At 42.4% G+C, this 16,618-nt stretch overlaps 1 protein-coding gene across 2 annotated transcripts in view; it reads left to right on the plus strand.

The window, feature by feature from the left end:
* The first annotated feature begins 439 nt into the window (after positions 1–439).
* Positions 440–16,618, plus strand: part of tie1 (tyrosine kinase with immunoglobulin-like and EGF-like domains 1) — a 68,376-nt gene continuing 52,197 nt past the window's right edge. Inside the window, exons 1-11 of one of the 2 annotated variants that reach the window (XM_084310246.1) lie at positions 440–737; positions 4,327–4,511; positions 6,478–6,583; positions 7,301–7,411; positions 8,383–8,538; positions 10,264–10,395; positions 10,644–10,784; positions 12,452–12,580; positions 14,438–14,583; positions 14,918–15,062; positions 15,389–15,547. In XM_084310246.1, the coding sequence (XP_084166372.1) occupies positions 689–737; positions 4,327–4,511; positions 6,478–6,583; positions 7,301–7,411; positions 8,383–8,538; positions 10,264–10,395; positions 10,644–10,784; positions 12,452–12,580; positions 14,438–14,583; positions 14,918–15,062; positions 15,389–15,547 (1,459 nt within the window). In that variant the 5' untranslated portion in view covers positions 440–688. Of the gene's footprint in view, positions 738–4,326; positions 4,512–6,477; positions 6,584–7,300; positions 7,412–8,382; positions 8,539–10,263; positions 10,396–10,643; positions 10,785–12,451; positions 12,581–14,437; positions 14,584–14,917; positions 15,063–15,388; positions 15,548–16,618 lie in introns of those variants that run through there. The other variant, XM_084310247.1, reaches the window with a different exon arrangement.

The raw sequence follows: 16,618 nt of genomic DNA on the forward strand, positions 1-16,618 counted from the left end.
GTACAGTACAGTACAGCTCAATACATACAATTGTTAAGGCGATGCAGACCAGAGAAAGACTTTCGTCTTGTTTACATAAGGGTCCCCTTTTCAATTCATCATAACATATATGACATACATGACATACAGATAGACAGTACTGCTACATCTATACATTTATGACATACCTTGAACTAACAGTTATGAGAATTTTAATTTTAATTCTGATCTGAGAAATGCACCAAAGCAATTGAGAAAAACTGTAAATCACTTTTTAAGCTACAAAAGTGACAACGTGTAAACTCATAAAGACTTGTCAAATCAACACTGGGCTAAATCCTGGCGTCGGAGAGCTCCTTTCCACCCTCGTGACGCGCCTCGCTCTTCCTTCCTTTCCCACCCATGTCTGAACTGAGAGTTTTTACTGCCACCACAACTCTCACATTTTGACTGTGAGGGAAAGTGAAACGGTCCCGAAAGCTATAATAACGGAGTCGTCATACAGAATTTTATAGCGAAGACGTTTTATTTGGACACCTCGTTGGAAGGGAGACTTTGAGTGGGTTGATTTGTGATTATGCGTAAAGACGCGCGCGCGCTGTTTGGCACGCGGCGTCACCGTTTGCGATGAAGATTTGGTTACTAGTTGGAAAGTTGGATTGACTGCTGGCAAGTTTGAAGACTGATTGACTATAGGATTACAAATACGATGGAGCCCCTGTGTCTGTATTTAATGTGCTGCTGGGTCGCCTTTTCAGGTAAGATGGAACTTATTTTACAACGTGATTTTTGGTGTTATTTAGTGTGTAGCCTAAATAAAAATCAAATTGCTTGTTTGTAATTACAGACAATGTTCTCGAGAACATTGTTTTTGTAAAAGTATGGGCTACTTATTTATCTCTTTCAGGGATTCAGGGTTACTTTAAAATTGTATTGTCTAGTTTTATGTCATATTTTTTTAGATTGTGTGCAAAGCCTTTAGGGAAAACAGGAGCTCATCCCAGTTTCCTGCCATTGTTCTGTGGATCTGGGGATCAAGTGGCAGGGACCAAGAATGATGCATTTATGGACAACCCTTTCTCTGCCATTTTTTGGGTCTGAGTTATACTTCATGTTATTTTGGCCTAGTGGGGATGTTATCAGTCAATCAAATGATTAAGTTCCGTTTACACCGTTAACGATAGAATTAATCTAGATTCTGTCCAGATGGGCCACCAAGCCACATTTCAACACAGAAGTAAATGCACCCAATAAGTATTAGGATCAGGTATTAGCAAAGTGTCTCAGAATAAATTAACAACTCTCTAGGGTGTATTTACACTCTGTGACTTGGACAACTACACTTTCCATCTGCATTAGGATTTTAAAGGTGTCTGTGAGGTCTGTCTCTGGAAGTGGTGACGGGACTCTTAATGCAGTGTTCCCCACAAATGCTTAAGTTATTTGCAGTGCTGGCATGCTGTGTGGGCAAGGGACACATATAGCTGAGGAGGGGCCAGAAGTGTGGCTTGCAACACAACAGGCACTTTTATCAGTTTAGGGGATCTATTTGTGGTGGACTTGTCCAATATTGTGGTGGACCATCGCTGATGGGAAACACTGTAATATATTAAGAACATGTGATTGTTTGGACAGTTGTTTGTACTCTATGACCACATCTATAACTGCTCACCATATCTCTTTAGGTGTTCCCTGTGTTAACACTTCCTTCAGTCAATCCTCCTTCCAATTGGCTGCTCCCAGCAGTTGGAACAAGATACAAAAGTCTGAAAATGGACAAATTGATCCCCCTCACTACTTTTAAGGAATATATTGCAGAGTTGTTTACACACACCTGCAACTGTCACCCAGGCTTTTTAATTGTAATTGGTCTGTTCTGCTTCATGTATTACCTTGTAATTTTATTTGGTTGCTTGTTTGATGTGTGTTTCAATTATTTCCCTTACCTCTGTGATGTATGTATCATTTGTCTCTTTTTTTGTCCCCTTTCCCTGTTACCCTTCGAGAGGCACTTTTGTCCTCTCGCCAGGCCGTCGTTGTAAATAAGAATTAAGTTCTTGGTTAAATAAAGGTTAAATAAATAAATAAATAAATAAATAAATAAATAAATAAATAAATAAATACATACATACATACATACATACATACATACATACATACATACATACATACATACATACATACATACATACATACATACATACATACATACATACATACATACATACATACATAAATACATAAATAAATAAATAGAGATCATGTTTTATGGTTGCTCTCAGATCAAAACCTTACATCTGCAAAACGTATTTTTTTTAGGAAACAACACATTTTCAGATTAACACTGATACAAATCTGAGATTATATATTGGGTTCTGATTTAGCATGATTGTTGTAAAGCGTTTTATAAATATGTAATATGTTATGTACTTATAGATGCTATGCAATACCTGGCACCTCAAAACAACAGACAGAAGTTGAGTGTTGTCAACATCCAACGGTGATCTCAACACAACAGCTATGGTCAAACTGATGTTATACTATACATCATCATGACTGAGCTTCAGGGTGGATCTTGGCTACACGGGATAGAATATAATATATATATTTTAGATGCAAAGCACCTCATAGACCCACAATATCACTCACTCACTCACTCACTCACTCACTCACTCACTCACTCACTCACTCACTCACTCACTCACTCACTCACTCACTCACTCACTCACTCACCCACTCACCACTCACTCACTCACTCACTCACTCACTCACTCACTCACTCACTCACTCACTCACTCACTCACTCACTCACTCACTCACTCACTCACTCACTCACTCACTCACTCACTCACTCTACTCTGCCCCTAGTGGTGGCTCACATGCACGACAGCTTTGACTCATGTTTAGAGATAATGCCTTCATGCTTTCCCTCTATGACACTGCTTCTTTGCTCATAATGTGACTCATATCTGATTCTGACAGTGACAGATGACAGTGTGAACAGCACAAATCGCATGGAGTCTGATCTTTTAAATTCTGATTCTGGCCACTTTCATAATATGTGGTCCTAAATCAGATACAGGTCTGATCTTTTGCAATGCCAAACAGCCATGTCAGAATCCATGCGACTTTTACGTCACTCTAGAGTCTAGATTGACATTCCTCACATTTCTGTGGCAGGAGTCATTTTGTGAATACGAGCATGGAAGACAGCTGTGGTGGAGGTGGTCAGTGGAGGGACAGTGAGGAGGTTTACCTTATAAGTATCTGGGGTGATACTTTTGTACAACCATGACTTGAGGAGAAATATCATAACCGGTCTGTGTTTGAAAGCAAATTAAAAGAAGAAATGGCTCTTTCACCTCCTCCTCGCCCCCATTATCATCTGCTCACGGATTAGCTGGCCTCCACTGCACATCAATTTATGAATTAAGCCATAAACTGTTACTTCAGCGTCCTCCACGTTTAAATCCATCTTCGATATTGTTCATTTGTGCATGGGGGTAATTTCGGGAGCGTGGCCAGTTCACACTGGAACTGTGGCCACATTTAAAAACCAATGTGAACAGCCAAACCCAAACATCTGAGCACTAAATCTGAATTGAGCACTAAGGCTTGCAGTGTGAACATAGCCTCTGTGTCCTTGTTCAACATTCTAAATCCTGTTGGATCCAGTAGAGGGTCTAACATTCATAACGTGGTCATAAAAGTCAGGCGTTGCTCACATTTGCAGCACAAGATTTAAAAAAGAGATTGAGAAGTTCCCAATGACATCACTAATGCCATGCTAGTAAGGAAGTAGAACACTTTTACAATTATACCTCAGAACTAGCTATGATTAGATTAGATTAGATTCAAATCTATTGTCATTATACAGCACAAGTACAGTACAACAAAAATAAGTTTGGCATCCAACCAGAGTGCAAATGTAACAGTAATAAAATATATATATATATATTAGTACTACTGGGTGTAGTGCTAATCAGATGTATGTACATAGTTGTAATTCCAATATGTACAGAGATACAGGTATAACGGCAGTATGGTCGTATGTCATACTGGTCAGCAGAGTAACTAGTAAGAGTAGGTAAGGGATATGTACATATACTGTATATATAGTATCTACAGATATTTAAAAGGATTATGTGCAGTTATGTACAGACAGACATGGATAGATATAATTTTCAGATTATATCTGCTAGCGTGAGAAGGAAAACCACAAAGGCCATTCTAGGACACACATTCTAGGACACACAAAGCCACGCTTTCTATAATAGTCAAGCTGCTCGCGTAGAGTGACCACCCAAGGCACCCATTCACAGTACAATACAATATCACATTCAACAGATGCAGTGACGGACTTGACCATGATCTCCACGGCAAAGGTGACCAACGTCAATCATTTCTCAATCTCCTGCATCACCGGTGAGCACCACGCGGCCCAGATCAACCTAGACATCAAAAAAGACGACCAGATCTTCAGACTCCCCAGGAGACCCAACTTCACTGTCCATAGGCTTACGCCCAAACAGGTAAGTTGATGGATTGGTAGCTACTTAGTAGGCATTGGGTTTGATCCACAGTACCAGTGCTGGCCAATACTGTCAAAGTGTCCTGAACAAGGGCACCTAACCCCTACACATGAAGAACAACTTGCACCAAATGCCTTTCCACGGCAGACTAAGAGCCCAGGAACCTCCAGGAACTCTAGCCTGGAACTCAAGTTAAACTCAAACTATGGCCAAACATTTAATACTTTACTTCCACAGAGAAAGTTACCATTGTTACAAAGGACTCCGGTACCTGGCTAGCTAGCCGAGTTGTCAACCAATGCTAACCATGATGAGGGGAGAGAACAGATGGTGGAGGTAAACGGTACACTGCCCCCCCCCCCCCCCCCTCCCAGTGAGCTGTGGTGTTCCACAAGGAAGCATACTAGGACCGTTACTGTTCCTAATTTATGCAAATTACATGTCATCAGCTTGTGACTGCAACTTCCTGTTCGCGGACGACTCAGCTCTGCTGGTCTCTGACAAGAGCAAGTTACAGGTTGAAAAAGCCCTCAGCTCTGAACTTGGCAGAATCTGCACCGGGCTCGCTGATAACAAACTATCATTACACCTGGGTAAAACAGAGTCCATTCTCTTTGGATCAATAACAAACTCAGCAAGGCCAACGGCTTCTCTGTTACAGTGGGTGACAATATTGTCACAAGGAAAGATGAAATTACCTACCTGGGTTCCATCCTAGAGGCAAATCTTTCCTGTGACAAAATGGCAACCAATGCAATCAAAAAAGTCAACCAACAAACAAGATTCTTGTACCGGATCTCCTCGAAGACTCTAACAGGAGCACTCATTCAAGGGTACTACGACTATGTTTGCACCTCATGGTACCAAAGCACCTCAAAGGCCCTAAAAACAAGACTACAAACATCACAAAGCAAACTGGTCAGACTACTGCTTGACCTTACTCCTAAAACCCACCTCACCCCTGCCCATTTTGACAACCTAGGATGGCTTAGAGTAGACGACAGAGTACAGCAACTTGCAATGGGCCTGGTCTACAAGATACACTACACCACTAAGATACCCATGTACATGTCGAAATACTTCCCAAAGGTCAGTGAATTCCACGACCACAACACCACATGGAGTTCCACAAATCATGTTCAACCCAGATTCGGCTCAAACAAGGGACTAAACAAGTTTCGCAATTATGCCACAACAATGTGGAATGCCCTACCCACAGCCGTAAAATAATGTGAATCCCTACCCTCCTTCAAAACCGCTCTCAAAGAGCACCTACGGGTGGCTGCAATTCGAAACTGGCCCCGGTAAATGTCCAAAAACCCCACCCGCCCACCCACCCAACCCCCTCCAATGTACAGTTTCTTCCCCCTCGAATGTATATATTTTTCTTTTAAACAGTACTGTATATTTGTATATCATGTATGTCATAAATGTCATTATGAATTGAAAATGGGGGACCCTGATGTAAACAAGACGAAAGTATTTTTCTTGTCTGCATCCCCTTAACAATTGTTTGTATTGAGCCGTACTGCATTGTTTGTACCCATTCTGCAATCTGTTAATACAGTTTTCAATCAATCAATCAATGATGACATTGCTAGCTTGCAATAGTATGTGGGAGTAGGTGTAGAAGGCACTAAACAACAATTGTGGTTTAGCAAATATTTTGGGCGGGTGGGGGGGGTTCATTTAGTAAATTAACTATTAACTGTAAATTGCACAACTGTCAAGAAAAGTTTGGTGTCTGTATTACAGTCAGTTGTAATCTCACTGACATCTCCATGATCTGGAAGCACCAGAGGGCCAACAGATTTAGTCTTCACTGTTTGGAAGGTCCAAACAGTGGGACTGCTTTGGGCCAGTCCAGCACAGTGGAATGGGGTCAGGATTGGAATCCCGGGGATTCACAGTGGAAAGGGGGCTATTGTGGTGCATCTGTCTACATACTGTATACATCTCTATATAGCTGGTGGCCAGAGAGTTTCGGGACCTGGATAGCATTGGCATCTTCTACTGCGACACCACTCTGGAATCACCTGACAAGATCACAATGATCAGCAATTCTGGCAAAGGTACAGTACAGTATGAATAATTAAAGGAATATCTTATCTTATCCTATCTTTTCTTAGTACACACAAACAGCCACAGTGCACCGGTCTTTCAAGTAGAATTTCTCAAACCTATCAGCGTCAAACAAAGAATTATTTGAATAATAGATTTAAGCAATAATACACGAGAAGCTGTGGTATAGTCATGAATATTGCCACGGTTGTGATGTGCCTGCAGGGGAGCACTGAGGTCATCGAATCAGTTGCTTCTGGATGTAAAGGTGACTGAGCCTTTAGGGTGGTTGCCCCCAAGCTGTGTATCAGTTTACCTTTACAGTACATATTAGATCTGCCCCAACCTTAGCGATTTTTAAGTCTTTGTTAAACATTCAGGTTGAGCTGTACAGTATATCTGTGCTTCTATTTTTTACTGTGCATTTTATATTGTATTTTTCAGTTGTAGCCTATTTGCATTGTTGTATGTGTAGTACCGTTTGCAGCAATTGTGCATCTTGTGTTGTATTTCTATTATTATATTCACATTACTTTTGTACTTTGTGTTGTGCAGCACTTTGGTCAACCTCGGTTGTTTTTATGTGCTATATAATAAATCTGACCATGACCATGACCTTGATATGTTGTTCTTACATAAAATGAGAAGTCAGATGTAGCAATATATCTAGCCATCACCTAGCAGTCATCTCTACACCTTAATGAGTTCCTCCTCTATGTTGCTCTCAGCCAGCTTCGTGCCGCTCCACCTGACTCTGACGGCTAACAGAGGAGAGACGGTTTACCTGGCCATGCAGCTGCTCGGTACCCAGAAGACAGACGTCACTTGGAAGTACAACGGTGAGCCGGCCCCCCATGGAGCTCTATTGACGAGCTTTGTATGCATTACATTATATACAAAGCTCTATGACGAACCGTGCTATTGATTGATCGAACATTTTATTAACAGATTGCAGAATGGGTACAATACAGTACGGCTCAATACACACAATTGTTAAGGGGATGCAGACCGGAGAGAGACTTTCGTCTTGTTTACATCAGGGTCCCCCATTTTCAATTCACAACATTTATGACATACAAGACATACAGATATACAGTACTGTTACTGTACATCCAGACATTTATGACATACAAGATATACATATGAGATAGATATGTTCAATGTACATACAAGATATAATATAGATTCTGAGGGTTTAGTCAAAACTCTTGTGTTTTCAAAGAGATAAACAAAAACCTCAGAGTCTCGACAAAGACTGGTGGGGTGAAAACACAAGCTGCTGCTCAAATACAGTATACAATTACAGTGCCCTTTTCTCTCCAAAGTCAAGTGTCCATTGAGCTTTCCCAGAAAACCACCGATTTGAAAGGAGACTTCGGAGAGAAATACAGCTGAAATACAGTATAAAATTACCCATTTCTCTCCGAAGTCTCCTTTCAAATTGGTAATGATGCCTTCTTCTGTGGTATTCTGGGAAAGCTTAATGAACACTTGGTGCTGCCACCACTGGTCGCCAATAAACCACATTATTGTGTGTAAGCTCGTCAATAGAGCTACCTCCCATGTTACTGCACGGGGACCATGCTCGAAAAATAATATATATATTACACAGTAGAGTTTGAGTGGCTTCCATTGACCAGGGTTTGGAAAGTTGCTTTGCACACAAAAAAGCATGTTTCTTTTCCAGTTCACGCAGTAATACAAAAGTGGAGCTGAGACAAAATGGGACAATTCCAGGGAAGATAGAACAGAACAGAGCAGAACTTAAGTCTACAACAGAATAGGGACCATTAACGTGCTCTCCGTGCAGGAAACTACTACTACACCACTCACTGGAACGACGTGACCAACAACACGGCGGCGCTGATGGTGGAGAACGTGGCTAAGGAAAACGAAGGCATCTACAGCGCCAGCTACATGGGCTCCAGCCCTCTCCACGGGGCCTGGATGAGGCTCATCGTTCGAGGTAGACAGTAGATCCTTAGCAGGAAGTAGGATCCCTTTAACCCTCCGAAGCCCACGCAACACTAGACATGTTTTGCAACACATTAAAGGTCCTGTGTCTTATAAATGGCCTTTTCCAGTGTTTAACATTGTTTCCTAGCAACGGGGGATTATATCAATGTGGTCTGTGTCTCTAATTATCATTTTGACTCATCAGTCTAGTCTCGAGTTCACGAGATCTTCCCTCACTCAACTAAGCCATTCTGATTTGACTGTTTTGCTGATGTGAATAAGGCACTGCTTGTAGTCACCGCCCACAATCAACAATTCGCTCAACAACAGAGCGAGTGGAATTACTTCCTCAAACAGAGGGTGCCGACAGACAGCAGAGAACGAGCGAGCGAGAGAGAGGGAGAGAGAGAGATAGAGAGAGGGAGAGAGAGAGATAGAGAGGGAGAGAGAGAGAGAGAGATAGATAGAGAGGGAGAGAGAGAGAGAGGGACCGTGCGCAGGAGTGTGTGTAAATGTGTGTGCGCGTGACGTGCGTCTCCCCCACAGTCGGGAGCACTCGCATATCACTGTCAAAATATTGTTGGGCACGCTCCCACACGCACACCCATATTCCGATCCGTGCAATAATATTCACAGGGGTATCTATTGTCATTTGAAACAAGTTACCAATGCATTGTCCTGTGGAATTATGCCCCCCACGGCTAAATGTATTAGTATCCCCCTCAATCTTTCTATATCTCTCTCTGTCTGCCAGTCGCAGACTGTGGGTGACTGTCACTCAAAGCGCTTATGGGCGGAGCCAGGCCAAAACAGCTTGAAATCTTGAAGTCGAACATTTTTGCTTTTGAGTACTTGATAAAAAATATAAAACAATTAATTTCTTTGAAAACAACTTTACAGATGTGTTCCATAGACTCACAGGAATTGTGTAAAGTTGCCTAAATAGTGAAAGGAATAGCAATGCATGTCCCCTTTAAATATCTTTGGAACCGTTTGCGATAAAGCTTAGCTTTAAATAATATCGTAAAAGTATCCCTCTAGGTCACTCATGGCCTGTTTATTGAGTTATTCAACAAAACACAAGTTTTCTTCACTGGGCACTTGTTTGTCTAATCTAATCTAATCTAAAACGTGTATTCTTCTAATTCTAACATGGGTCTGGTGTCCTAGTTGTCCCCAGGAGAAGCACAGGACTTTGAGACATGCCGGGTAGAGACTCACTATAAGAAAGAGATTACACACAAGCAGATGAAACTCTGTTATGTATCTTAAAGGGGAACTATCTTATAAATGGCCTTTTTGAGTGTTTAGCATTGTTTCATAGCTATGTGAACTTATATTAATATGATCTATGTCTCAAAATTCTCATATTGGCGCATTCTTCCAATTCTCCTCTCACAATATTCACCCTCACTGAACTGAGTCGTTTGAAAATGTGCCTATATGTGATGTCATATAGTCACTGCTGCATGTTAATGTTCAGGCGAAGACGACGGTGCACAGTGGTTTAGGAGCCCAGGCTCAAAACAGCTCGAGATCTTGAGGTAGAAAAATGCTGTTTTTGAGGACTTGATTAGAAATACAAAACAATGAATAAAAAAATATATATATATTACAGAGGTGTTCCATAGACTCACAGGAATTGTGTAAAAGTGCCCAAATAGTGAAAGAAATAGTAAAATAGTTCCCCTTTAAACGATATACGGTATGTAATGGACGTCTCTGATTGTTTCAGTATGCCCCAGTAAGAAGTGGGGTACCTACTGTGACAAGGACTGCCCCGAGTGTCTCAACGGTGGGGTTTGTCACGCCTCTGACGGAGACTGCATCTGCCCCCCGGGGTTTATGGGAACTCGCTGTGAGACAGGTGAGTGTGTGTGTGTGTGTGTGTGTGTGTGTGTGTGTGTGTGTGTGTGTGTGTGTGTGTGTGTGTGTGTGTGTGTGTGTGCGCGTGTGTGTGCATGTGTGTGTGTGTGTGTGTGCGCGCGCGTGTGCGTGCATGCATGTGTGTTTGCGTGCAAGTGTGCGTGCTTGCCTGCATGTGTGTGGACAGAATTAGAATTTTCCAAATCATTTCTCTGGGGGACAATAAAAACATTGTGTCTCTCCTCCCAGCCTGCAGAGAGGGGATGTATGGTCGTAATTGCCAGGAGCCGTGTGGTTCAGAGTTGGACTGCAGGGGGCTTCGCTTCTGTCTCCCGGACCCTTACGGATGCTCCTGTGCCAGCGGCTGGTTTGGGAGCCGATGTGAGAACTGTGAGTTGATCGTAATATAGATGAATATAAAAATATGTCTGTCCAAATTAAGTAAGTTAGCTAGTAAGCAATTAAGTAAACCTGGGGCGACAGTGGCTCAGGAGGTAGAACAGTCGTCTGGTAATCGGAAAGGTTCCCGGTTTGATTCCAGCTCCTCCCGGCAGCGTGTCGAAGTGTCCTTGAGCAAGACACTTAACCCCTAACTTCTCCCGATGAGCAGGTTGGCACCTTGCATGGTCGCATCCGCTGTCGATGAGTGAATGGGTGAATGTGAGGCATAAGTTGTAAAGTGCTTTGAATAAAAGCTGTTATTTTCAGTCCATTTACCCTCCATTTAAACCCATATTTATATAAACAGTTGAGAAAGAAAATAACTCTACGATCAAAATAATAACAATTATAATACAATAATAAAAAAGGTTGTTGCACTTTGAAGGGATAGTTGGGATATATATTTTTTTCCATTAAAGGAAAACTCCAACATTTTGGGAAATTAGCTTATTTAACATCTTCCCTGGACTTAGACAAGAAGATACATACCTTTTTCGTCTCTCTGCATGCATTAGGCTTAGGGAACGCCTGGACCATTAGCCTAGGTTAGCTTCATCACTGGAAGTAGGTCAGACATTTACCCGAGTTCCCTACAGTCACGAAATACACACTCCAAATACAATCAAAATACAACTCCAAAACGTTCCTGTAAACATGTTGTGACATGTGTATTTACCACATCTCCCAGTCACACAAGTCACACGAGTCTCCCAGTCACACAAGTCACACGAGTCTCCCAGTCACACAAGTCTCCCAGTCACACAAGTATCCCAGTCACACAAGTCTTCCAGTCACACAAGTTCCCAGTCACACAAGTCACACAAGTCTCCCAGTCACACGAGTCTCCCAGTCACACAGGTCACACGAGTCTCCCAATCACACAAGTCACACAAGTCTCCAAGTCACACAAGTCTCCCAGTCACACAAGTCTCCAGTCACACAAGTCTCCAGTCACACAAGTCTCCCAGTCACACAAGTCTCCAAGTCACATGAGTCTCCCAGTCACACAAGTCACACGAGTCTCCCAGTCACACAAGTCTCCCAGTCACACAAGTCACACGAGTCTCCCAGTCACACGAGTTTCCCAGTCACACAAGTCTCCAAGTCACACAAGTCTCCCAGTCACACAAGTCTCCCAATCACACAAGTCACATGAGTCTCCCAGTCACACAAGTCACACAAGTCTCCCAGTCACATAAGTCTCCCAGTCACACAAGTCTCCAAGTCACACAAGTCACACAAGTCTCCCAGTCACACAAGTCTCCAAGTCACACAAGTCTCCCAGTCACACAAGTCTCCAAGTCACAGAAGTCTCCCAGTCACACAAGTCTCCCAGTCATACAAGTCTCCAAGTCACACAAGTCACATGAGTCTCCCAGTCACACAAGTCTCCCAGTCACACAAGTCTCCAAGTCACACAAGTCACATGAGTCTCCCAGTCACACGAGTCTCCCAGTCACACAAGTCTCCCAGTCACACAAGTTTCCCAGTCACACAAGTCTCCCAGACACTCAAGTCTCCAAGTCACACGAGTCTCCCAGTCACACAAGTCAGATGTGATTTGTGCTGTTCACACTGTGTGCGGACATTCATCTTTGTTTTCTTTGTCTTGTCAGACTGCCGTGAGGACATGTACGGGCCAGACTGCAGGCTGAACTGTGGGTGTCAGAATGGAGGACTGTGTAACCGCTTCAGTGGCTGTCACTGTCCCACGGGATGGAGGGGACCACACTGTGAGGAGTTAGGTATGTTATGCCTCATGCCTCATGTGGTTACAAACCTTTTCATCATCTTCAAACCTTTATCTCAAACTCGAGAAACAAGTTGAGGTTGCCCTCATTTTCAGCTGTTGAGTCGACATCTAAAGAAATAAAGTAAAGGAAACAGATGGATATAAAGGTAAGAGAAAAAAAAGAGATTGTAAAAGATTATACGAGTAAAACAATTGACAATTTAAGCTGAAGATCATTCCAGGAGGTTGTAGCACCAAAGCAAAAGGCAGACTTTCCAAGTTCAGTCTGTACGCGAGGGACCTTAAGCATAAACTAGTCATTTGAATGGGTTTTTATTTGATTGGATTTGATATACATCTAGCAACATTGCAATATAAGGTGGTAGCTTTCCAATAATGGCCTCATAGATCAACAAATACCAATGATCATTTTGCCTCTCTGCCAGAGAAGACCAACCCACCTTGGCATAGAGGACACAGTGGTGAGTGTCATAGCTATCACCAGTAATATATCTGAGGGCAGAATTATAGACCGTGTCTAGGGGTTTAAGAGTGGAAGGAGCAACATCCCACAATCCAACACTGATAGGAAAACAGCTTCAACAATCCGTTTTCTACTAAACATGGAGAAGCTGGCTCTATATCTTTTTTTTACGCAGTTTGGTGACAACATCATCTATAATGGTATTTAAATGTACTTCTCATCAAGCCAAATACTAAGATACTCATATTCAACAACTCTCTCAATGGTAGATCCATTTCTAGTGGATAAATGCATACTATACTATTGTTTTTATCAGCATTAATTACCAGTTGTTTAAGATTAATAAGCGCACCCTGACGAGCATAAAAGGAGGGCTGCAGGTTTTCATTAGCTAGCTGTACAGAATCAGCATTACAATACACAATAGTGTCGTCAGCATAAAGGTGAACTTGACAACCTTTCAATGAAGATACAATATCATTAATATACAATATCATCATCCTCTTCATCATCATCAATCATCATCATCCTCATCATTATTATCAATCATCATTATCAGTCATCGTCATTAATATCATCATCATTATCATCATCACCACTGCCACCCATTGCCTATCAACAATGACCACAACTGCACTTGAGCTAATGTCTGTTATCTCACTAGTTATTATTGTGGGACAGATGACATGTTTCTCAGAGACCAGTTCTCTCCTGTAACACAGACCCCATAGATCACTATCATCATCCTCACCAACACCATCTGCATCATCTGCTCCTCTCTCCATTTCTCCCATGACTACAACAGTGATGTCAGAGCTATTGTCATGTGGCTATTCATTCTTTTTACCCTCCCTGTTGTCATTGTTTAAATGATGCTTTCAAGGGGAACTACACCCAATTTCAGAATTCATACATTGTATTCCTCTGGTCTAAGACGGTACAAAAATATTAGTGAACATAAACAATTCTCTCCAAAATCCATAAACTACAGTGCTAACATTTAAACTTGTGATGTCATCAATTATAAATTCAGAAGCTGCACTATAGACATTGAATTGGGAAAGGTTTTATAGATGACAGTGAGAGCACCCAGGGGAATGTTCTGGGTTCATAGGGTACATTTTCTGTTTCAGAATTGAGACAGATAGAATAAAACTTATTTGGATATTTATAACAAAACAAACGCTCCGTGGGTCCACAGAATCAGTCTCCCATGCATTGTCAATGGATCTTCTCCAGATTTTATACGTGATGACATCCCGAGTTTGATTCTTCCTTCTCTGGTTTCTGGCTTTGGCAGAGAGTAGCTCATGTCCACAAATAAAGAAGCCTGTGTTTGTATTTAATCTAGTGAATATTGTTCTCCGCTGGTCTTCCCTTGTTCAGACCTCGCTCCTCAGATCCTGGACATGGCCAGTAGTTTGGAGTGGAACCTCAACTCCAGTCCCAGGATCCAGTGTTCAGCCACAGGCAACCCGTTGCCCAGTCACAACAGCATTGAGCTCCGCAAACTGGACAGCACTGTGTTCAAGGTGAGGACGGTATTTGTTAAAGTAACCCACCCCACATCGGAAACCAAACATCTACAGGTCAGCCAAAAGGCTATCCCTCCCCTGGCCAAGGGAGATATTAGGCTCACTAGGCTTCAGCCCCCCCCCCCTCATGGAAAAAAACATCTGGGTCACGGAACCACTATAATCCACATGGTTGCGAACTTCATGCATGGGAAACCAAACCGCTACTGGTTTGCCAAAGGGGAATTCCCCCTTGGAGCTGTTAGGCTTACTCAGCCAGTAACTCACTCACGATTAGCCACTCTGCCCTTAGTGGTGGCTCACAGGCTTGGTGTGTGATCATGTCTCCCAGGCCTCCCGTACCACCATGGACTCCAATAAGAGCACAGCCCAGTTTGAGATCCCTCACCTGGCCGCTGATCAGGCAGGGCTCTGGGAGTGCCGGGTCTCCACCAACGGAGGCCAGGACTCACGCAAGTTCAACCTCACTGTCAAAGGTGTGTGTGTGTGTGTGTGTGTGTGTGTGTGTGTGTGTGTGTGTGTGTGTGTGTGTGTGTGTGTGTGTGTGTGTGTGTATACAGTATGCAACAGTAAAGTAACTGCCAACAAATGTAATAAAACATTACTCGCTTGTATAATGTAGATATTTTTATCTTTTTCGTGGGATACATCAGCATACCCCACAAAATAAATCATGATCCAATGATCCAATTCAATTCTCATCAGATTAATGTCTCAAAGCCATTTGACGAGAGCAGATTTGAAAGATCTCACTGAGATCCATTGAGACCTAAATCTAGTGTTTTCCCATGCGCCACGACAGAGCCCCCTGTGCCCACCACCCCCCCCACGCTGCTGGAGAAGAGGAGCAAGCAGCTGGTGGTGATGCCCCTGGACTCGTACCGCGGAGACGGACCCGTCATCTCCACCAAGCTCCTCTACAAGCCCATGGACAACGGAGACTCGTGGTCCTCCATCATAGGTGAGAAAAGAGATGGATCTTCTATTGATCTGATTTAAAGAGCAAAGAGCACTGTTATCTATTAGGGGTGGGACTCACCAGAGGCCTCACGATCAAATATTATCACAATACTACAGTCACAATATTGTTCATTACCTGATAATTATGTCCCCAATGGAAAACGTTGTTGCCATTTGCAATACAAATATATACATCATCTGTTTTATTTAATAAGGTAACGTTTTCAGTCTGTTCACCTCATACCAATATTTTGTATTGCAGTAAAATGGGATTGTCAAGCAAAAAAGAAAGAAAGAAAGATTTTTTAAATTATTATTATAATTTAATATAATATCGATACTTGGCATCACTGTATCAATATAATATCAGCACGCAAAATATCACCATAAATTGCTGTATCGATTTTTCCTCCACCACTATTAATCATTTATCTGTGTTATTTGGTGTGCCAGTGTGTGTGTGTGTGTGTGTGTGTGTGTGTGTGTGTGTGTGTGTGTGTGTGTGTGTGTGTGTGTGTGTGTGTGTGTGTGTGTGTGTGTGTGTGTGTGTGTGTGTGTGTGTGTGTGTGTGTGTGTGTGTGTGTGTGTGTGTGTGTGTGTGTGTGCGTGTGTGCGTGCGTGCGTGCGTGTGTGTGTGTGTGTGTGTGTGTGTCCTGTTTATACAGTATGCATGAAACAAATGATCCCTTGTTTAAGTTTACGTTTATTTGGATCGCCATTAGCCACAGCAGTGCTATTCTTCCGGGGGTCCATAACACATAAAATACAGTTACAGACCTACATTATACACTCAGACATTCACATGGCATACAGACAAATGAAAAACAACAAGACATACGTTTATATCAACCAATTATTCAATCTTCTAATAATATATCCATATCAGACACATACATTTCCATTTCCATATTATCTTCTTATCATACACATTGATTCATTTTGATCAATAAAGCTAATCTAATGTGATCTTTCTCCCTCTCTGTCTCTTCCTGTGTGTGTGTGTGTGTGTGTGTGTGTGTGTGTGTGTGTGTGTGTGTGTGTGTGTGTGTGTGTGTGTGTGTGTGTGTGTGTG

The sequence above is a fragment of the Notolepis coatsorum genome, assembly GCF_963971535.1.
Source record: "Notolepis coatsorum genome assembly, chromosome: 3".
NCBI classification, from domain to species: Eukaryota; Metazoa; Chordata; class Actinopteri; order Aulopiformes; family Paralepididae; genus Notolepis; species Notolepis coatsorum.